This window comes from Notolabrus celidotus, chromosome 8 (assembly GCF_009762535.1).
Source record: "Notolabrus celidotus isolate fNotCel1 chromosome 8, fNotCel1.pri, whole genome shotgun sequence".
NCBI lineage: Eukaryota > Metazoa > Chordata > Actinopteri > Labriformes > Labridae > Notolabrus > Notolabrus celidotus.
The window spans coordinates 31,672,949-31,695,664 of NC_048279.1; the positions used below are offsets into that span (position 1 = coordinate 31,672,949).

The 22,716-nt window shown below is 39.4% G+C and overlaps 1 protein-coding gene across 3 annotated transcripts in view; it reads right to left on the reverse strand.

Annotated features, from left to right (window-relative positions):
• Positions 1-22,716, reverse strand: part of tlx2 (T cell leukemia homeobox 2) — a 47,390-nt gene continuing 24,674 nt past the window's right edge. The window contains exons 1-4 of one of the 3 annotated variants that reach the window (XM_034690546.1): positions 11,191-11,704; positions 3,819-4,031; positions 2,921-3,158; positions 1-232 (exon numbers count right to left, since the gene is read on the reverse strand). In XM_034690546.1, the coding sequence (XP_034546437.1) occupies positions 16-232; positions 2,921-3,158; positions 3,819-4,031; positions 11,191-11,689 (1,167 nt within the window). In that variant the 5' untranslated portion in view covers positions 11,690-11,704 and the 3' untranslated portion in view covers positions 1-15. Of the gene's footprint in view, positions 233-2,920; positions 3,159-3,818; positions 4,032-11,190; positions 11,705-22,716 lie in introns of those variants that run through there. The other 2 variants (XR_004632209.1, XR_004632207.1) reach the window with 2 other exon arrangements.

Here is a 22,716-nt window from a genome sequence, read left to right on the forward strand (position 1 = left end):
TACACACACACACACTCAAACTACAGATGCCACAGAGGTGACGGAGGTCACCTTATTGTCGTCCGCCCAGGGCTGCAGGTTCTGCAGGGCGTACAGGGAGGAGTTGTGCAGGCAGAGCGGGTCCGGCTGCAGTGGCTGGCTCAACGTCTTCTGGAAGGCTTCCTGCTGAAGCTGCAGCATCAGCCGGTTGGCCTGCTGCCTCTCAGCCTCTCTCTCCTCTGCGGTCTGTCTCCTGGGTGGAAGGAGGAGACAAAAGGAGTACAGAGGGGAGGATAAAATACCTATATGATGTTTGTTTTATTGGGGATTTTATGAGCACAAGATTGACTGATGTTGCAAACCACGGCACTGAAGTGCAATCTGACTTTCAGACCGGATATCGTTTACATGAAGGCTTTTTAAGGGTCATTTTAAGGGTAACAATATTTCTGCTGCACAAAATGATGATAATATCCCAATTTTATTTTATATTTTCAACATTTTCTAATTGTCATTTTCCTACTTAATCTCTAAAAAATTATTTGAGCTGATCTGGTCACAACCTGTAACCACATGCAACCAGTGTGAAGTGTGATGATTAGAAATAGCTTCAGTTGGAAAAGCAATAAGCTCAAAAGCTGTTAAATGGTGTGAGACTGTAGCTCCTCCTGAAAGCTTTTTAATGAAACGAACAACACTTTATGGAATACCAGCCTGAATGGGATTTTTGGATTTTAATGGAACTTTATGTGTGTATTTTTCTTGATCAGGCTGCAGCTATGGGTTAAAGTTAGCAGTCAAAAGGAAGAAAAGTAAAGATAATACATCATATTTAAAAAATAAATAGAGAAAGATAATCAGATGAAAGGTGAAAGGGAAATACTTTCTTGTAGTTAAACCTGTATATTTGCCTCTGCCTGCACAGTTCACTGCTTTCCCTGCACGCCTATCAAACACCTGTGCATGCTCTTCAGCTTCAGGCTGGATGACAGCTGATTAGGATGAGTGACAGGTGTTAGAAACAAACACAGAGAGAGATAACAGCTCAGCTCTCTGCCTCAAGGTGAGATTTTACATCTGTCATTTTCTTTTTGAGAGCGTCAAACAGACAAACACTGATATTGTGTTTTTTTTGGACTACAGTATGTTTAAAATGTCACAGCCTTTTAATAGGATGGTTTAGTTTGATGATCTACAGATAGAAGGACACAAAACAGTCACATACAGTTTATGTGGGCATGTATTTTTCAGAACTGCTCCAAATCTTGCCAATTTTGTATTTTCTAACTCAATATCTGGAGCAATTTGGGTGACATAAACATCTTTTTTCATCACATTATTTCACCAATAACCTATTTGAATATGGGTGGATTCCAAGTCTGCAGGATTATAGATATAAAAAAGAAGTGAGCTATGCATGACAGGATTAAAAATGCATGTTTTTGTTGAAAAAGTTCAAAATTTTACTCCCATAAAAACTAAGAAACTGTTCTTTTTAATTAAATATTACCTCTCTTGCATTTAAGTTTAAAATCTAACATATTTGTACAGTTTACTTGTTTCTGTGTGTGAGATCATTTAACCAGGATTGCTCTGAAAGTCCTCATAAGCCACATAAAGGCACAATGAGAAATTTTCCAGACCCTTTTATTTTTTCTAAATAAAATAATGGTGTTACTAATAACACAAACCATTATGAACCAATGCTGTCAAAATCAGCAACATAAAAATGGCAGGTGGAACTCACAGGCGGAAACACACCTCTGAAACACTCTTTCATACACACCAAGCTCCATCCATTAGCCACACATTATTGTTAACAGCATTATCATAATCTGATTCGCCGGCTGTTGATTTGATCATCCTCTTGTTACTAGCGTAGTCGTCACGCAAAGACATCCCTCATGCTCATCCTATCAGGTGCACACTACAGGGAGATGGTATAAATCTCTGCAAAACTAGGAAATCAGGAAAACCAGTTACACCAATTCCCTCATTACTTGTGACAAGACGTGCGGTCTTGGATTCAGTTTGCTGGTGTTAATTGCACGTTAATACATTTTTATTCTATCTTGTTGTAGAAGAAAATGCATCTCTGCTTTAACTGACTGAATCTGAAGTCAAACACATACACGTTTGTTTTAATTTCTAAATCAATGTCAAAGGAAATGTCAATAATATTTGTTCCTTTAAGATAGGAAAGCTAACAAGATAATAAAAAGTGTAATCAGCACTGAGGAAGAAACATTAGTAAGTGTGTTAAACTGAAAAATCATTCTTGAAAGCTTTAAACATTAAAACCCTAAGAGGTTATTAGCTGTTTGTATTATGCTTTTGAAATATGCGTCCTGTCCCTTTAAGTATGGGCAGGGCTTCATAATTTGATTTCCTACTCATTTACTTCCAAATGGCTATAAACAACAGTTACAATGAAGTGAACGTGTGTGTGTGTGTGTGTGTGTGTGTGTGTGTGTGTGTGTGTGTGTGTGTGTGTGTGTGTGTGTGTGTGTGTGTGTTTTCTGTCTATGGGCTTGGCAGTGGAGTCCTCCTGTGAGTGTTTCAGTATTGCTTTGGACAGCAGCTTTCTAAAAGGCCTTTCAGGACGCCCACGAGTAATTGTGCTTGGTCAAGTGAACTGGCCTCGATTGGCAGCTAAGCTAAGCAAAATAGGTGTTGTGTTGGTACCACGTCTCAAATCGTTCCTGCTGCCGGCTCTTTGGCTTGTTTTGAAGTAAAACAAGTGTAAGCATTTTTAAAAAAACGAAATAAAAATCTCAGATCTGTAAATTTATGGCACGAGGAAATTTGGAAGGAGTCCTCTGAGTGAAAAAGCTTCTTAAAAAGCTTCTTAAACCACCACAGCCTCTATGGGAGCAAAGTATGGCAGAACCACATTCCACTTCTCAACACTCAGTGAAGGAAAGCCCTGCTGCTGTCTTACCGCCATTTTGTCCGTCTGTTCTGAAACCAGGTCTTGACTTGTGCGTCTGTCATCTTCAGGGCCTTTGCCAAGGTGGCGCGCTCTGCTGATGCCAGGTACTTCTGCCGGTGAAAACGCTTCTCCAGCTCACAGATCTGCACCCGGCTGAAGGAGGTACGAGGCTTTTTCCTCTTGGGCGGCGTGCGGTTCTGGTAAGGGTGTCCGATACGACGGGTCACGGAGAAGGGTGAGAGAGCTGCTGAAAACCAAACAGAGAGAGAAACAGAGTCCGATGATTTGGGAGCAGAGACTCTTCAGAAAAGTCCATGTTAGCATCAGGAATAAGATTATTCTAAGTAATGGAGGTTTTGTGTGAGTATTTTTTCTATGATCTGTGCTTCTAAAATCTAAACTTATTTCCCTTGAGGTTTTGTTTGTTTGCTCATGTTACAAACATAATTCAGTTTTCCAGTCCTCGGTTAGATAAAATTATTGTCCATTTTGTCTTTACTCTGGAAAAGGCCAGTGTGTTAGGGGAGTCTGAGAAAAGGCCCAGAAGCTGCCAGTTGAAGAAGATAAATGTAATTACGACTGTTATTTCCCTGCCAGATTTTGAGAACCAAACAGCGGTCTGATTCATGCAGAAAGGAAGTCCAAAGAGATTGAGAAAACTGGGATGTGCAGAAACAATTCAAGAAAATACTTTGTTTGTAGCTTGCAGTAATTTGTCATCCTACACCAAAACAAGGTGCAACACATGTAAAAGAAAATGGCATTTAAACTCCTTTTAAAGCAATAGTTTTTACATTTTTACTAAAAAGACACAAAAACACTTTAGATTTTAAGAAGGAGGCACTTCAAATGAGCTGTAAATCACATGGGTTGACAAGGAGGAGGTTATTTTGAGGGGGTCACTCACCTGGGCAAGCCCCCTTTGGGAAAGGATAGTCAGCTAGAAGGCCATTGGTGTCTCGCAGGTGAGCGAGCTCGGGGTAATAGCATTTAGCTAACGTCTCCACAGTGCTCCAGACAGGGACCCTGCCGATGTCTCCCTTGGGGAGAGGGCAGAGGGACCCGGCGACCCCCGGCCCCCCTGTGACCTCTCCTGCTCGGCTCTCCTCTGCCTGCTCCCCTAAAGGAAAGGGAGACACATTGAGGTCCCACATCTGGAGCACAGCAGCAGCCAGCGCTGTGCAGGCGCCAACGCATAGCAGCTAATCACATGAAGGATCCCTGAATGATGAGCAGAGTCTGCTTTAACATTATTTACTGCCAGAGACTAAAGTTAGCATTTTGAAAGGTTTAGGTCCAAAATGAGATCTCTGCCATTTACAATAATGAGGATGTTACAAAGATGAATGAGTACATACTGGCCACTAATCAGAATCAGACAATCAGGGTCAATGTGAGGGTCAGAATATAATCCTATAACCATGGTTAAATTATAAACTCACTTTAAACAATAGAACTAGCAAACAGTCTATCAATCTTCATTTATTACGCCAATTCATGGTACCTCGAGACACTTTACAGAAAGAGCTGGTCTAGACTGCACCCCTTGTTATCTTATTTACAGAGACCTAAACATCAAGAATAATATAAGAGCCATTCAAAATTCAATAACCGGTCAAATCAGATTTTTTCAACCGATGTCAATTTGTAATTTTGGCACTAAATGCCTTCCATATACACGCAGACATTTCTTATTAAAACTCCCACTAATAAGTACATTTCAGCAATGTTTGCCTTTGGACCAGAATTATTTAAAATTGTTAATTTTCACACACAGCACATCATATAATATCAAGTATTTCTCATTACAGTATTGAAGTTGAGGCAGTGTTTGCTCTCACAGCAAAGTCATTAAAATGTTCAATTTGGGTGCAAAATGTTTACAACACTAAACTTCACATCTTTTTTTATTTTGCTGACAATATTTGAATATGTGGCAACGCTTGCCAGCAGAACAACCAAAATCAAAAATATCTAATTTTGGCCTAAAAGGTCTTCCATACAACTATCTATTAATTCTTCTGTAACTGGAAGAATCTAATGTTTCCCATCCTGTCAATCAAAATTAAAAATATTAAAATATCCAGTTTTGGCAGAAAATGCCTCTCATACATACATCAAGCATTTCCCATTAGATATCCTTATTTTGTGATGTCTGCCCTTGGCTCAAAAAACAAAATCTACAAACAAATCTGTGTAGGCAAAATGTTGCCCTCACATACATCAGGCATTTCTCATTAAAACATCTGAAAATTAAAGCTTGTGACTTGTAATGATCATACAAGTCTTTGAGTATGTGGATCACTTTTAAAGACGAGACCAAGAATATTTTACAGATCATGATGATGACTTGGTAATTATGCTTCATTAGGTAAAATATGTGTTGCACATTTTGCCTCTTTTCAGCTGCCTCTTCCAAATGTGAATGAGCAAATGTGTTTATCTTACTGCCTGGTGCTTCACTGTCCCATATCACTGTATCTGGGTATTTATAACAACCTTTCCTCTGCATCATGAAATATCTATGAATCCTGTCTATTTTGTCAGCCATGGGTAAACAGAAGATCAATAAATGCAATGAGATCGTTTTTGGCCATGGATCCACTCCCCTGCCACATTCTCATTTTGAGGGAGAATGAAAATCAACAACAGGGAGAAAAAAAAAAGAAGAAAAACAAGGATCTAAATCCACGTTCCACTCCTCCCCAACAAGCTGTTCTGCCTCCTGTCTTACAGGATGTTTATTTGTTGTTGTTTGTCAGGAAAAGCTCACCAGAAGCCAAAATGAATATGAAAACATCTGCATAGGTGTCCCTGGAGGGGCCAGGCGCTTATGCTGCTGCTCGCAGAGTTTCTGAAAATTCATTTGCAGCACAGACGATGACAATTTGGATGGAAAATGGAACATGAAGCGATTATGCGCTCGACAGTCGTTCCCAGGGAGCCGCAGACGTCCCCTGATGGTGCTGAACACGAGTGGCAAATTGAGGCGTACACGAGCAGATGATTTGTAAAATAAAGATGAAGAGCTGTGATGTGCTTTCACTGTAGGTCACATAAAGTTAACATCACCTGAGTGTGAATTAGCAGAGCAGATTTAGAGCCCTGAAATAAAAAAGCACCGCTCTTTTATTGTGTTTTATGCTGGATTCATAGTGACAGTGTTTTCTTTTGCTTCCTCTCATTATTATTTTTAATCTTCCACTGTAATATGCCTTTAATATTATTATCAGGTTTCACATTATGTGTAGCTCTGATGCTCCGTAGTAGCATAAATGGTAATTGTATCTCACTAATATTCCTTCTGGGACTCAGACAGGCATCTATGGTATTTAATCACGAGTTTATGGTGACAAAATCCCCATGATGTTTGGGATATTTCTATGAAGTGCTCTCAGTAGACAGTAGCACCTCTGTAACCCTTAAAAGTGAGATTATAGGGGCTTTATCACACTTCATTATGTTTTCAATCCCATTTTATTAGATTTTTCTATGATTCTTTCTCCAGATTCAAACACTATCATTTGCCCCTTTTGGCCCCTCATGGCCAAAAAATAGATGTAGCCTTATTGGGTCACATGCAGGGAGCCAAACAGGCCTGTTGTTGCTCCCAGCAGCAGGTCTGGCTAACTAATACCACATTAGACTGCTATTTCAGGCCATCTGCGGGCTAACTAATGGACCAGGCGCATACAAGCACGTTCAGAGGCAACACAAGAGGAACACACCATGCAGCAGGAGCGTTTGGACACTGACAACTGCAGGGAGAGCTTTACCTCCGAGTGTGCAGAATGCTGAGAAATACACGATGCAGTGATGCTGGATATTGCAGGGGTCTGGTTTAACGTTTGGACAAAGAATCTGAGCAACTCAGGAACCAGATTTGCTTCCAGATTAATACATCATTTTAATTATGGTAACTAAAAGAAAATATGAGGCGAGTAATGTTTTTTTGCATGATATTAAAAGCACATTGCAGACTGGACTTTGTGCTAAAGTAACAGACTTTCCCTGAACAACTGCATCAGTCTAATGAAGGTACATGAATGGAAATAACTAATTATTGTCATTTCAGTGCTCAAATGTTTTGATTATTCCTTGATGTTGACACAATCTTTTTTTAAATACTGAGTTAAAACTAATCATATCCAAAAAGGGTCTCAGGCAAAATTGAAATGTGTAATTTTAGAACACAATAACTGAGATTTCTTATTCATTATCATTTTTCTGAGAGTAATTACAGAATAAATCACATACAGGTTGAACTTATTAAGCATGAAACAGCGGGGAGAATGGGGAAACAAATACGGAGTACAGTATTTCCCCCTCTAAATTTAGGACTAAAATCTTTTCATTCTGGTAAAATGGAAAGAAAATTAAATGATACTGAACAGCTTGAGAAACAGTTTAACTGTTAAGATACCTCTGAAGTAGATGACATGCTAAATGTGTGAACAAGGAGAAAATCTGGTTCCCATAAAAAGAGAGAGAAAAGAAGAAGAAAGAGCATGTAGCAGAATGTTGTGACTTCTTCTGCCCCTTCCTCAAATGAAAAACAAAATGAGCCAGTGTACTAAATGTGCAGCCTGGGTAATACAATTTAGCATAAGCACATGAAAAAATAAAATGCTACCGTGGAGGATGTGTTTCCCATAATAAAAGCAGCTCTACTTAATAACACTTGTGTGTGACAGCGCCTCCCTTCCCCTCTGCGGATATTACCTCTGCACAATCTAATAAATACAGCCGTGAAGGATTCTAAAGGGGATATTGAAATATAACATGAACATATATTGCTATTTATTACACTATACGGGACAAAACGCAGAGACACACTGGCTTCTGTCAGAGCGAGAATCAGAGCGGCGTGGAGGCACGCGCGAGAGACGGAAATAAAAGCGTGATGTTTCTGCTGTGCTGCCATTAAAACCCAGACACAGATTAACAGCAGAGAGAGAGAGAGAGAGAGAGAGAGAGAGAGAGAGAGAGAGAGAGAGAGGAGAGAGAGAGAGAGAGAGAGAGAGAGAGAGAGAGAGAGAGAGAGAGAGAGAGGTTTAATTATGCCTTTTATTGGTGCTACGTGACCTGAAGGAGAGATTCACGCGCTGCATTATAGCTCTGTTTATTGTCATATTATTATTATTATTATTATTATTATTATTATCATTATTATTATTATTATTATTATTATTATTATCATCACAGAAGTTTAAACTACTTTTAAATGTTTACTAGTCGTAGTTTCTGTGGTCGTGTATTCACTCAATGATTTCAAACCGTGCACATTATGATCCATTACCTCAGCCTGCCTCCTAAACGCTTCTCCCCCCCAAATATTTATATTTATTTGAATTCATATTGAGTGGAACATTTTTACAGACACATTTTCTTTAATAAATTAATTAAACATAAAAAACTGGGTAACTATTTTGTTTATGTTTGGTGTTTTTTTAAATGTTTGGGCTGCTTGTGTTTTCAGAAAAAAACAAAAAACAAATGTGCAGATTTTAAATACGAGAGTATAAGAATAAGTGTCAGATTAAGTCTAATATTTCAAAATAAAAGCCCAATAATGATAATGTTGATGAAACGTTACAACCACCAATCATCATGGCCTATCAATATTACTATTACTTACCTACTACTAGGCTACTACTACCACTACTAGTATTGTAATACGACCAGTAATAATAATAATAATAATAATAATAATAATAATAATAATAATAATAATAATAACAAAAGTGTGGATAAAAAATACAACAGTAAATTAAAAACAATAAATCTCTTAGTGGTCATAAACTGGTGATCAACATAAACCCTCCAGCGTATAAACAGGTCATATTTCTGGATGTGGATTTTGAACATCCTCGAGTTTAATCCTCTCCCTCAGTCAGATAAAACTCTTGGTGATTTATAACGTGAAATTTATGCCATGAGGACGCTTGCCAGGATGACAAATGACATGAAGTCTGTTGTGCAAAAATAAAAAAATGAGCAGGTTTCGTTTACATCCCTGCAAAACTAAAATCACCTCCCACTGCTCCCACCAGAGCTTGGAGCCTTTTGGCAAAAAAAAAATGTTGAGCTGTTTAAAGCATGCACGAGGCCGTTTTTGTGCTCCGGTTTCATCATGGAGCGCGAGGAGAAAAACACGAGACAGAGAGGAACGTTTACAAAGCTCCTCCGTCCATCAGGAGAGATGATAGTCCATTTGATTTACGGCCTTTTATAGGAAACAGAGCAGGCTAAATGTGGCTCAGTGTGTGTGGGTGTGTGTGTGTGTGTGTGTGTGTGTGTGTGTGTGTGTGTGTGTGTGTGTGTGTGTGTGTGTGTGTGTGTTTTACAGTGTACAAGTGTGTTACTGTGTGTGTGGGGGTACTCCTGTAGCTGATCTTGGCCTGATCAATACAGTGGAAAGATATAAGCTGCGAAATAATTACAGCGACACAAAGCAGAGAGAAATTAAACGAGAGGCCCTCGGTGACTATGAGGAGAATTGATAAGCCTATTTACACTGGATCTGTTTGCAGCTGACATATCGTCCCCTAGTATTTAATAATTCATCAGCATGAAAGAAGCGAAGAGTGAATATTTAATGCGTGGAGAGGTGGAGGGGGCGCCAATCCATGATGTTCTTCATTTTCATCTTCATAACGATGAGGTCATGAGAAAGGAGCAGTGGAAACACCCCCCTCCAAAGAGCACGTTACCAAAGAGTAAAATAACACAAATAAAGACACAATTAGGCCACATGAATGTGATAACTACAGCAGGCGTAAATATCTCACTACGTTTTATTTTATGTCTGAATTTACGTCAAATCTTGTGCTTTAATAATCTCCCAGTAATGAAGTTAGCTTTTGGAATTAATCAATTCAACATCTGGTAAGGGGAAAAAATTATTTGGAAAAAAAATGGCGCACTATTATTATTATTACTAATTCTTCCTTATAAGGATACAATAATTTAATATTAAAGGGTCTTGTGCGTAATATTAAAATAAATTAATTAGTTTGTGATCTGTTTTTGATTCTGTGAGAATAAAAATGACAGTTTGTTTTTACAAGTAAAAGGCCAAAGCACATGGAAAATAATTTTGTTTTACACACTATTTAAAGTTGTTGAAGCTAAAAACTAAACCTAACTTTCAGAGCAAATAATAATTTGGATTATGTAACTTCAGAACTAAATTGGCTGGTAAAATAAGTTTAATATTGCATGCTAATGTCTCATTATTTGCTTAGTTGAAAATGGTTAAAGGTCATCTGCTGTTTTATTTTAATCCATAAAGTTATGACGTCTAAAAATAAATCTCTGTGTGTGTTAAGGGTGAAAGAAATAGCAATTGAATCCTTTTATTATTCCATCATTATGACAGTCGCTAATTACAGCTAGGGAAAATAAAATTAACCATCAGGTGTTCTTTCTCCCCAAATGTGCAGCTAACAGAGAAAGACACAGGACTTAAATAGATGTCAGAAAATTAAAAACTTAAATCTAGGCTCCATAACATGTGGTTAAATTAAATAAGTGTTGGTTATTTGAGGGATTGAATACTATATTTTTTTCAGATCAGTTATTCAAAGCTACGCGTAATTGCAGCTTTATATTTAGATGATGTGTGTGTCCAGGTTTGAATGAAAATGCTACCTCAGTATTTGCAAGTACTGAGATATTATAACAATACAATAACAGATTAGTGTGAGCTGCTATTATGCACCGTTAAATTACATTTGAACCTGCCGTATGTTATTACTATTATGACTCATCTTCCTGTTTTCTCAATTGGCTCGCAGACGGAAAAAAAATAAAAAATCATTCATCCTCATGAAAAGAAAGGGAACGTCGTTATCCGTCATCCGCTGTAAATGGAGAGTGATGGCCCAATACTGATTCATCAGCATGTCTGTGCCAATTTCTCCTCTCGTTTATCAGACTGCCCTTCCAGCAGCATAAAATTCACTCTGCGTGTATTTGTGCGTATACGATTCGTTACATATCACAACCTAAAGATGAAATCAGATGCACTCTTCACGAGCTATTAGGCCCACTTCAGCACACACACACACACACACCTCGGGCCCGAATTTGAGAGGAGATTTCATAGAATTCAGAAAAAGGCCACGAGGGAAATATGAAGTTATACTATTGGTGTTTCTGGGTGTTTGGACTCAGTCTCAAGGTGCGTAAAGGTGCCATGAATCACCTGGCCTAATAAGAACACAAACAGGACTATACAGGTGTTGCAGAATGACCATAAAAAAAACTCTTGTTACCTGTTAGTCTGTCCTTTGCAAACCGCCTACTGCTCTCCATCCAAGGGAACGTGAAGTTCGCGTTCCCCATTCCCATCCCGGGCACCGAGGCGATGCCGGGCCCAATGCCCGGCGGATGCGTCGCAGGGGGCGGATGCGGCGCAGCAGCAGCGGGCGGAGGCGGCATGGGTCTGTGCGCGGGTACCCGGATCACCCCACCTGCGCTCCCAGAGTTCACGTTAACATTCATGTTCATACTAACGTTCATGTTCATGTTGACGTTGTAGGAGCCCGCTAGACCCGCCGCTGCCGCCATGGAGCAGGCCGGGTTGTAGACGCTGTTGTAGCCGTTGCTGTAGACATTTGGGGCCAGTGCGTAATCCGGGTCGCCGGTCCGGTTCGGCAGCATGCAACCACTGGACTGGTCCGAGCTGTTGAGGATCTGGTCGATGCCGAAGCTGATGGGCTCATGCTGCTGCTGGTGCGTCTGATTCACCTCTTCGATCCCGGTGTGCTCCATAGTTTCTGTCTCTGGTGTTTCTGTCAGTTTATTCTAACAGATTATTCTTGTCGTTTAACAATTGACGCCTTGGGAGATTAAATGTTTGTGTGTGTGCTGCAGATTTGTTGTAGTCAAGCATCGACACAGGCCTCTTCTACTCCCAGGAAACCATCACCAACGCGTCCAGCAGCTCTTTCCAAAATCTTTCCATCATTTTTTGTCCAGCAGCAGGATCGGGTGTTCCCTAAATTAAAAGCCTTTCCATCGGACTGAGAAAAAGCGTATCCATCTTTAACAGCGCGCTCTTACCCGATTTACTACACACGAGGTAGCCTAACAGCACGAGAAAGATGCAGAAGGATTATCCTGAGTACTTACAGACGAAAATCCGTGTTTTGGAGTGAGGGGAAATCAGTTCTCTTGAGAGCTTGGATGCGCTTTGTTCCCCTTACTCTGCCAGCGACGATCCACACGCAGAGGGCATGGTGGGGTGTCCACAGCTCGTCGCATCAAAATAAAGCAACAGACGAAACAAAACAAAGCCGAAGAGGCGAAAACGAAGCGCCGACCTCACAGGCGTGGAGATTAATTGGAGGTGAGAGCGAAAGATGGCTCTGTTGTGCTGAATGGTGAAGTGCGTTTCAGCAGGTGAGACAACCCTCTGCGTAAAAGCTGCCATTCGGTCATCCAGCCAAACCTCCCTCCACTCCCTCCCTCCTCCTCCTCCCTCCTCCTCCCCTCTGTAGGGCAGTTGTTTTGCTCGGTTGTCTTAAAGAAGCCGCAGCTTGCTTTATCTCGTGCAGCTTTTTCTGCTGCTGATCGGGAGTCTTTGTGCCTTTTAATGGCGCTGGAGGCACAAAACGGGTCAAGTGGTTTTCAAACAGTTTCGCGTCAATACTCTTCCACATGCTAAACATTTTGGAGTAAATTATTTAGTTCATTCATTCAAGGACAATCATTGAAAAAGTGCACTTAAAGGAAAACATCACTCAAATAAAGACTCAAAATGAAAGATAGTTTTTCTTTAACTAGTTTATGGTCAGACTTTATGCCCCTCATAATTCCTCTGGTTTTTAAATGTATATTCTAACACTAGTTTATTTTTAATTAAAGCCAAACACCTCAGTAATTGGGAAATTTACAATTCATAAAAAATACACGATTAACAGAAATGACATAATAGGAGGTAATTTAAAATACACTCACAAACAATTGCAGAGAGGATCTGACAATTTATTTGTATTATTTTATTTTACTCAATTAAAAAAAAAGGATGAGAAGCTGGTTTATTTATTTAGCTATAAAGTGCTTATTTTATTTTTTGTCCATCTTTGTTTTAGCTCTTCATATATTCTATTCTCCACTGAAGCATACAATGAAAATATTTTAAACATGAAACGAAAGTGATGAGTTTAAGTCTCTGTAGAATTCGTCTTGTGAGATTTATTTTGGGATCTCTCAGACACCTGAAAACATCCTCGCTGTTGGACATGATTTGCTCCAGAACCTGACAGCAGGCTTGCAGCACTTTGTCTTCAAGGCTGCAATGAAACATGGCTGTTATTTTGTGTATGTGCTCACTTTATAGCTATTAACACCCACCCTAAATGTAGCCACGGACCCTCAGATTTCCCTTATACCCCATTTGAAGCACCTCCAACATTTGGGTCCACGAGCATTACGCAAAGATGCGTATCAATCTGGAAATTTGGCCTGAATGATATCCCCCCTTTTTTTTTACACCCTTAGATATAACAAACACTGAAGCAGATTTATATGTGCACGAGCTGCTGAAGCAATAATCTGTTGCACAGAGTGAAGACATAAATCCACTGACATTGACGGGAAACGTGCAGAGTTTAGGCCTGATTTAGAGCCAGTGAGAGGCCTCATCTGACGTATATGTGGAGCATCAACTGTAGAATGCATGTTAGATAGATAGATAGATAGATAGATAGATAGATAGATAGATAGATAGATAGATAGATAGATAGATAGATAGATAGATATGATGTATGATGATCATGAGATGTATGTGATGAATATAATATGTAATGAATATGGTGTGTGATTAATGTATATATGGTGAGTGTAGTGTGTTGTGAATATATATAATGTATTGTATGAATGTATGTGCTTTGGCAATAACATATCTTTGTTCATGCCAATAAAGCAAATTTGAATTGAATTGGATAGATAGATAGATAGATAGATAGATAGATAGATAGATAGATAGATAGATAGATAGATAGATAGATAGATAGATAGATAGATAGATAGATAGATAGATAGATAGATAGATAGATAGATAGATAGATAGATAGATAGATAGATAATTAAACAAATAAATAGTCAGCTCATGATGTGAGCCCCTGAGTTGCTGATTTGCACAAATTATCTGAGCTCTCTCCGCCCGGAGCGACGCCTCAGATCGCCCTGGTCTCAATTCAATAAAAATGAAAAATGTCTGATAATAAAAGCGCGACACGGGGAAAAACGAATTTAATATATCACCGTTTTATTACGCACTTATTTCACTTTCCCTGCGAATAAAGATATCTCTCCACTGCACAAGGTGGCTAGAGGGAAGCATAAAAATCAATTGTGTGGATTCAGAGCCATATCAATAACGGCGCGGGGACGAGGGCAGCGCGAGCGGAGCTGCTATTAGGCCTGTTTATATTTGCGCGTTACAATCAAATGAATAGAGACGAGAGGATGCACCGGGCCTCAGATCTGCTTACTGACACCGTAATTGGCCGTTTATGCAAAAGCAGGAAGATCTACGAGCAGGAAGGTGGAGAGTAATGTTTGAGAGGCTCGTTGGGGTAACACATCAGATCCGTGCCTGCTGCCTTCTGCTGTTGATGGTGATGGTGATGTCAGCAGCAGGACTTTGTGAGATGTGACAGTGCGTCACCTTTAGGGCTACAAAACAAATTACACAAACACACGGGATCCAGAAGTGAATCTGGAAAGGGACCCACAGCTAGAACTCAGATGAACTCACACTATATAGGCAGAGAGCAAAACTGCAAGTCCCAGATCAGTGCGTTATGATAACAGTTTTTAGGATGTGTGGATGAGTCTGTAAAGGTTCGTTTCACAGTCTATGGTTATAGCACCTCCATTCTGCTGCTCTGCAGTAGCCTACATTATAGCGTCTTAAAACTAACTGCTGGTTCTAATTTAAGACTTTTGGTGGTTTTCTTTCCAGCTGTATGTGGACTTAACGTGTGGATTTTCAAGCTACTTATTGTGTGAAAATAAATGGGCCTAAACAATCTGAAAGTCGCAGTTAAATGAGGCTTAGCAAACTGAACGACCACCGTGCTGTTTAATTTTATATTTTAATGGGGCTGCACCATTTATATATATTTATTTAAAAAGAAACTTAATTAAAACAGCAATTTAGCCAAGTACACCAAGTCCAGTGTCATAACTACACAGTGGACAGATTCTGGATAAAGGTAAAATCTGTGACTAAAATGAATAAAGTATGTGTTGCAGATATTAACCAATGGAAGAACAGATTTCAACAAATGCACATTAGTCAGATTTTTTTTAGGATTAAAAAACAATTATTACTATTAATTAATCAATCATATTGCAATCACAATATTGCTTAAAAATAAATATGGCATATTATTTCTTGCTTATATTTGTAACATACGTGGACTGGCTTCCACAGGGCCAGTGTGTGTTCGGGGCGCTGAATGGGGAGGAATGTGAGGACCACTCTAGAGGCCCTTTTGCCACAGTAAAGTGCAGTGATGGATTCAGAGGAGGGAAGAGGGGGCCATCGCCCTCCTGTTTGCTCCTTTGTTTGAAATAACTTAGCTGAGGTGCCCTCTTGGACAGAAAAATATCAAATTCCCTCTAAGATTAATCCAAACTGTATAACATTCCCTAACGTGTCCTTTCAGTAGATGAAACCCAATGAAGTGCCCTCTTAGTGACTTATCCTTGTGTTTGGCTGTTGTGCATATGAGGTGGATTAAACCATTCGGTTTTTAAAAGATGTAAAAAAAATAACAGATTTAATCTGGTTAGACTGTGAGCTTCATATTGGAGGCATCATCCTTTTATTATTCATTATTAATAACTCTGTGTTTACCTTTCACCCATATGAATTTCCACTACCCTACATTTTCAACAGACTGGAAGGAATCAAGTGTTAGATGCTCAAAAGGAATTAATCCCAACTTTCTTCATGGTATAGAACTGGTGCCCTTTTTTGCCCCCTGCCCCTCAAACAACCTTAATACACCACTGGTGAAGTGAAGGGGCCCAATTTCATATATTTTCATGGCCCCCAAATTCTCTGGCAACACCACTGCATCTGCTGCTATTTTTATACAGAGGATTCCCAATCATCCAGATCACAGACCCTGAAATGTTCACACACATCAGAGCAGGCCGAGCTTTTCATTCTGTTCTCTAACAAAAGTCACAGTGAGATGTTTCTTTCTTAGTGTAAACACTGACAGGCCAATTGTGTTGGTTTGTGATACCAGTTTCTGTAAAACCAGTAAAAGTGATCTGCTACACTCTTCCTCAAAGTCAGTCCTAATGTGAAGACTTCAGGTATCTATACAAAGAGGAGCTGGTGTTTATCTCATCATTTTTGGAGGTAATAAGTTGCACAAACGCAGATCATGAATTTCTCCACACTAACATATTCAAAGGTTCTGAGAACAAGGAAAAAGGACTGATAATTTGTGAACTGGATACATGCAATTTTCTATCCAAAAGAAAGGAAAACTTCAACTTATTTATTAATTCAAACTCTTGTATTATGAATTTAATTGAAATTCCAATCCTGCACCTCAAACCGTTCCACAGATGTCCTGTGATATACGTAGAGGTCTTGAATGTGCACATATGAGCCTCTTTGCCAACACGTCAGACACGTCAGTAAATCTGTAAACGTCTCCTCATCAGGAGCAACATCAGGATGGTCTTTATTGAGCCTGACAACCAGAGCTCACTCAACATGACACCGAGTGTCCTGTTTCATTATTCTCATTATTGAGACTGTTCACTGGGATTAGTTCTTCTAATGAAGCATCAGGGAATTTAAATGACTTTAAATAGTTATCTGATTTCTGATATGCACTTTGAGGCTCTTTAGACTGATGTGTCACCTGAAACTACACAAGATTTCTGATCATGGGTTTGTTTTACGTTTGTCACAGTTTTTCTTTCTAATTAAGCCACGACTATAAGTCTTTATTTGGTTGTCAAGCATACAAGTCTTGTTTTTACAGGATAGCATCCTAAAAAGGGAATCCAGTGATATAAATATTGATAATGTAGAATGCAATCATTTAATCAAACATAATCAAATCCAAACAATCCCAGTTTTTCTCCATCTCTTTGATGCACATGTCCCTGATAGTTCACTCTGCAGAGGAAATACTGTTTGGAGATAAATGATTAATTTATATGAACTGCTTTTCACCCTGTGTTCCTGCTCTAAGTGCTGCTGGAAGCATTTTCATCCAGCTATGTTCACCCTCTTCTTAGACGTCTCTGTCTGCAGCAGCAACTCCCCAGTTTTCCCACAAGGATCATTAAATTCTTATCTAATAAGCTATAGCTGCAAAGCATGAGGGGGTTTAAATTATCATTTTTTAAATAAAGATCCCTGACTTATTATAGGCTGCCACTATTAAACTAGTTATAAAATAGGTCAATGGAGGTCTTCCTATAGGTCCTAGATGCAAACGTGACATGATGCTGTGCTGGATTGTAATCAGCAATTTTACTAATGCAATAAAAGCCTATTGCCAATTAAGACACCCCCCACCCCTACCCCCTCACTCAACACACACACATACACACACACGCGCACACACACCCTCTCCCTCAATATGAGCGCCTTCTCTGCCTGTGCCCAGAGGCGTTGTCTTTGGTTGCCGGCTGTGCGTGATGAATCGTTATCTCCAGGCCATGCAGCTCGTCTGGGTAATAAAGTACCAGCAAAGCGGAGACAAAAGGAATTTGTCACAGTTGCCACCTCGATATATTAGCGACCTACTGGTCGGTTTAGCTTTCATTTGGGAGGCCAGGGGCCTGCACACCAAATTAAACCAAACAGAAAAAACTGGAGGTAGAAAAGGGGAGAGGAAAGGTAAGTAATGAGCCAGCAGAGGTTTGCTTCAGAGGCTGGATGAGGCCATTTAAACACAAAAAAGGAGGACGTGGAGCTCCTGTTGGGCCTACAAATACAGCGCAGCTATGAACACCACCGTTACTCAGTTCGTGCCTCCTTAATGGCGACGATACTTCATGCAATTTACGCTTAATGCCATATCTGAATCAGCTTTTACGCAGACTCACAGGTGCGCAGAATCCTTAAACGCAGTCAGCCAATCAGAACTAAACAGACATATTTTTTAACCAAAAAATTGCATTACTGGATATTTTATTATACTCGAGTATGTTATCATGCGCTGAGAGAATATTTCTGCTTTCTGAAATATGCTAAATGAATGTCATTGTTCTAAATATACAATTATTAATGAATTAGAAACAAAATGAGCACAAACTTAATCATTGAATAGCTTGAAATAAAGAATTCGCATCAACATCAATAGCCTACATTCAGCAGCTTTTACGCACACATGGAGGTGTTGCGTAAAAATACTCAAAAAGTACTCCATATTTATTATTGATGAAATTATGTTAATTTTGAGACTTAATTGTGGCCAATTAGTAACTATGACTACCTGAGGTGATATATGTGCACTCCTTCATTCAGCTTGTAATGAATTTGCGCATTCACACGGCAGATCTCAAAACACAGGTTGTATTATCTTATCATTTTATGCTACTTCTTAAAATTACTGACTATGATTGTCTTAAAACTGCAGTTGAGTTGAGTACTTGTGTAAACATTATTTTCAACGTGGTGTTCGTGCTTCATTATGAAGATGATTAGCCTTTACTGCTGTTGCTGATGTTCTTAATATTGTTAAACGTTGTTGTGTGTCATTAGTTTGTGTTATGCCTCTCTGTATTATTGCTCATTTGGGTTTTTCCACATCATGGAAAATGCCTCCTTGGATTCTTTCTTCACAGAGAAAAAAAAGTGTTGTTGTAGTGATGTTGTTGTGAATATGTAAGACATTTTCAGTGATAGTTTAGAGGTATTTGTTGAAATCTGGTCCAAACACCAGCAGACTGACCTGATGTTTAATGCACAACAAGGTGTGTATCATCAGAAAAGGAGCTGCATGGTTCAACTCTTTGGCATGCTGTCAGCTGCTTGTTTATGGAGTCTTGTCCAAATTTTTGCATAAAAACAAAAACTCCTGCAAAAGCCACAGCAGACAGTAGGAGAGGCTGATAATGGACGTCTAGCCGCCAAGTTGTCCGATAACCTCTGCATTTTAAACTGACAGCTGAAATGATCCCAGACCTGAGAGAGAGGGGAGAAAAAAAACTGCCTCAGCAATCAAGGATGTCAGAGATTAGAGTGATGAAGGCTGTCGTCCTCCTCCTCACAGGGTCTGTTTGGGTCTGTGCTGCTGCTGTTGGGTTCAAGTTCACAGACTACCCCCCTGGAAAAAACAGGTTCAGTGGTCAGGGAGGAGGTCCTTTCTTTTTTTTGTCTTTTACATAAAAGCAGGTTCTCAAAATCTGTTTGAGAACTCACTTTTTATCTACTTCTAGATTCAGCTGTAGCTCAATCAGGGCCGTAGACAGGATTTTTAGAAATACTGAAGCCTTTAATCATTGCTACTCTCTGTTTTTTATATGCAAATGTTCTTCTATTTTGCAGACAATATGTAGCCTAAGTTTTGTACCACCTGTACTTTGTGGTCTAGTGTCCCTGATAAGTTTAAATGTACAGTCTCTGAAGTTCTTGATGGTACTTGTTTTGTGTTCTGCAGGTGTATTCTGTGCAGATATTTTGTCTGATGTTAAAAAAAAAAAAAGGCCTATGTGCAACGTTAAAAGCTGCAGTTCCTTCAGTGTCCACTTGAGGCTGGCTGGTAAAACCCATGAGAAGACAGCATGGAGGTCTGAATAGCTCGTTGCTCTTTACCGTTGTACCGAGGTGAACTTTTTTATAACACGTTTATTTTGAAGATATTAAGGTTAGGTGTTTTACAGAATAAGGCATATAGGCAAAAGGTATTTAGGCAATAAGGGGGCTGACTGACTGAGCCTGTTGAAGCTGCTAGCAAGGAGGCTAAAGGCCTGCTTCAACTCCACCTATTTGCTTCCTGCTAGGAGACCGTAGGTTATGTTGAGACAGCATTTCCAACATGGCGACTGCCTTCAAAACTTCTGCTTCAGAAACCAGAGGGTTACGTTTTTTGAAAGTACGCTCATGTTTCATACCGTCTATGGGGGATACTTGTAAACAAAGCAGGTTAAATAGCTGTTACATACCTGTGCACTCTCACACCCCTGATGAGGGCAGTGTACACAGCAAACAAAATACAGTTCTGTGTGTTTCTTGGCTAATCTTGAGTAAGTTTTCTGCTTTAACAAGTTTGCTTTACTGCACAGACATGGATGAGGTGAGACCCTTTTTTATAATTATCATTATTAATATAAACAAAGACCTCCACCAATACCATAAAAAATAATAAAAGGGAAATTCTGGTGTCTTTGTACACAAAGGATATTTGTTATGTGTGTCAGAAAACCACAAAAAGAGGTACTTACTTCAAAATAGCATTTGAAGTTAACCAGAGAGGTGACCAAAATGTAACTTATTTCAATGATGACAACTTGGCAGTTTAATTCTTAAAAAGAGAAGTGTGAAAGTATTTTAGAAATTATTGTATTTATGTTATTTTTGAATGTGTGGTAAAAAAAAAAATAAGGCAAGGAAAGATAGTTATTTATCAAGGTATGGGTTATATTATTAATTTCACTCCTCAACCCCTAATCTAGGAGTTAAATTAAACTGGAAATGTATCCACACTATCACCAGGGATTCCTTCTGCTGCTGCATCCTGTAAAACCTATTTTCTTCAGAGTGTTAACAGCCAGTCTGCTGTGAGAGAATAAGAAGCATCTCGGATCCTTCTTTCTCAAAGTGTTGGGATCTGTGTTAGACCAGATAACCTACGACAGAACCCTCCTGCACGTGGAACCCTCTTTCCTGAGAGTGTAGAATTACATTATTCTGCATTTGGAGGGTTCAGTCCTTGACTCTTCGCCTCCCCTCAGGGGAAAACCTGGCGCCTCCTGCCCGAGTCAGACGACTCGAAACTGGACGGAGTGGAGTGGAGGAGAGGAGGAGAGGAGGGGAAGGAGAGGAGGATGGGGGGGGGGGGGGGGGGGGGGGGGGGGAGTGAAAACAGAGAAAAAAGAGAGCATGAATATCTGAAAAGCAGGCTGGGGACCGGGAGGATGGAGGGATGTCATATCGCTGCACTGCATTGTTACAGGCCTGAATGAAGGTAATTATTGTTTGTTGTTTTTATTGATCTATTCTGATTGTGATCGGTTTATTATTATTTTTAATGTTGACTATTATTTATTTTATCAACTTTATTATTAGAGGTAGCTTTTTGATTAAATGTGGGATAATAAAGAAAATTATTTTTAAAAAAAACCTGTTTAATCCCTGATTTTTTCTTTACTACATTTTGAATAAAATCAGTAAAAAGGATAAATAAAATATTTTATTTATCTTCATCTTTTCCTTTTTTTCCCACGTTGAATGCAAACGGAATCACGCGGCTGCTCAGTTTGATCTGCTCGCCTCAGATAAACTTATCGATCAGACATCAGTCTGATTCCTGGACGGCTTTTATTGAGTAACTTGGTGAACCCTAAAGTGAATTACAGGAACTGCTCTGCTCCTCCGGTGAACTATTAAGCTCAATCTGATTTTCTTTGATAAAGACCATCTATTTTATTTACTCTGATCGCCTTTTTCATCGAGGGGATGATTGTGAGGGTGAGAGTTGTGCAGGAGAGAGGAGTCTGTCTATCACAAGATTTAGCGCGTTTTGTAGCCTACATTTAAACTGATGATGTTAGACTATTATTTTTAATTATGTATTTAATGAAATCAACACTACTAGTATTTTACTGCTGCAATATTCGATTTTTATTATAGCACTACAATTGAAAGACATGCATCAGAATTAAAACTAATTTCTAACAGATGCTAATTGTGTCTGCAATCAAGCCACTTATATATTCTCAGTCAATTCTCGTGTAACTATCAGTCTGCAATTTTCCCTTCATGCATTTTAATATGCAATTCTCTTTTTTTCTGCAGGTGTTACAAAAATCAACAATTCCACCCTAAAACTGCAGCGTCGAGAGGATGCACCACAGCAGGGGGATATTCTTTATATGGAGGTTTATGAGGCAATTACATATCTCTTCCTGCTTCATGCCATATAGTGTAGAGATCATTACTGCTGTTGAATATTTACTGTCTCAAAAAGAAAAACTGCAAAAACAAATCAAAGGAAAAAAAAAAAAACCTAAAGTTATAATAGGCTTTTATATGTGACAATGCATGTTATAATACAGTATGCATTTAAACCTTTGATTTCAAATCAACACTTTGAATGCAGAGATTTAGTAACCATCACGGCCAAACATTATCCCCATGTTATTTACATTACTATGAAGGCAAAACCCTCTGTGCGTTTGGGACATTACTAGTTTTTTTGCAAACTGCTGGATAAATAAATAAATAAATAAATAAATAAATAAAATGGACTATGTTGTATTTCTCCACCCTCTATCCCTCCTCAGTCTAAACCCGTGCTGCAGTGAGAGCCTGTCGTATACATGCGTCGTATTGAAGTGTAATTGGCCGTATCATTGGCTTTTGTCTTGTTTACAAAGCGGCCAACAGAAGCGCTAATTTAATTTCCTCCGCCGCAGTGAAGAGCCACCAGCCGCCTGTCAGGCCGGGCTCAGCCTCTCCTGCCCCGGGCAGAGCAGGAGTGTGGCCCCGGGGCGATCCTGCTGGAGAGGGAGGAGGAGGAGGAGGAGGAGGGGGAAACATCTGCCTCCTAATAAAAGCCTACATGAATGATATGCTGGGGTGT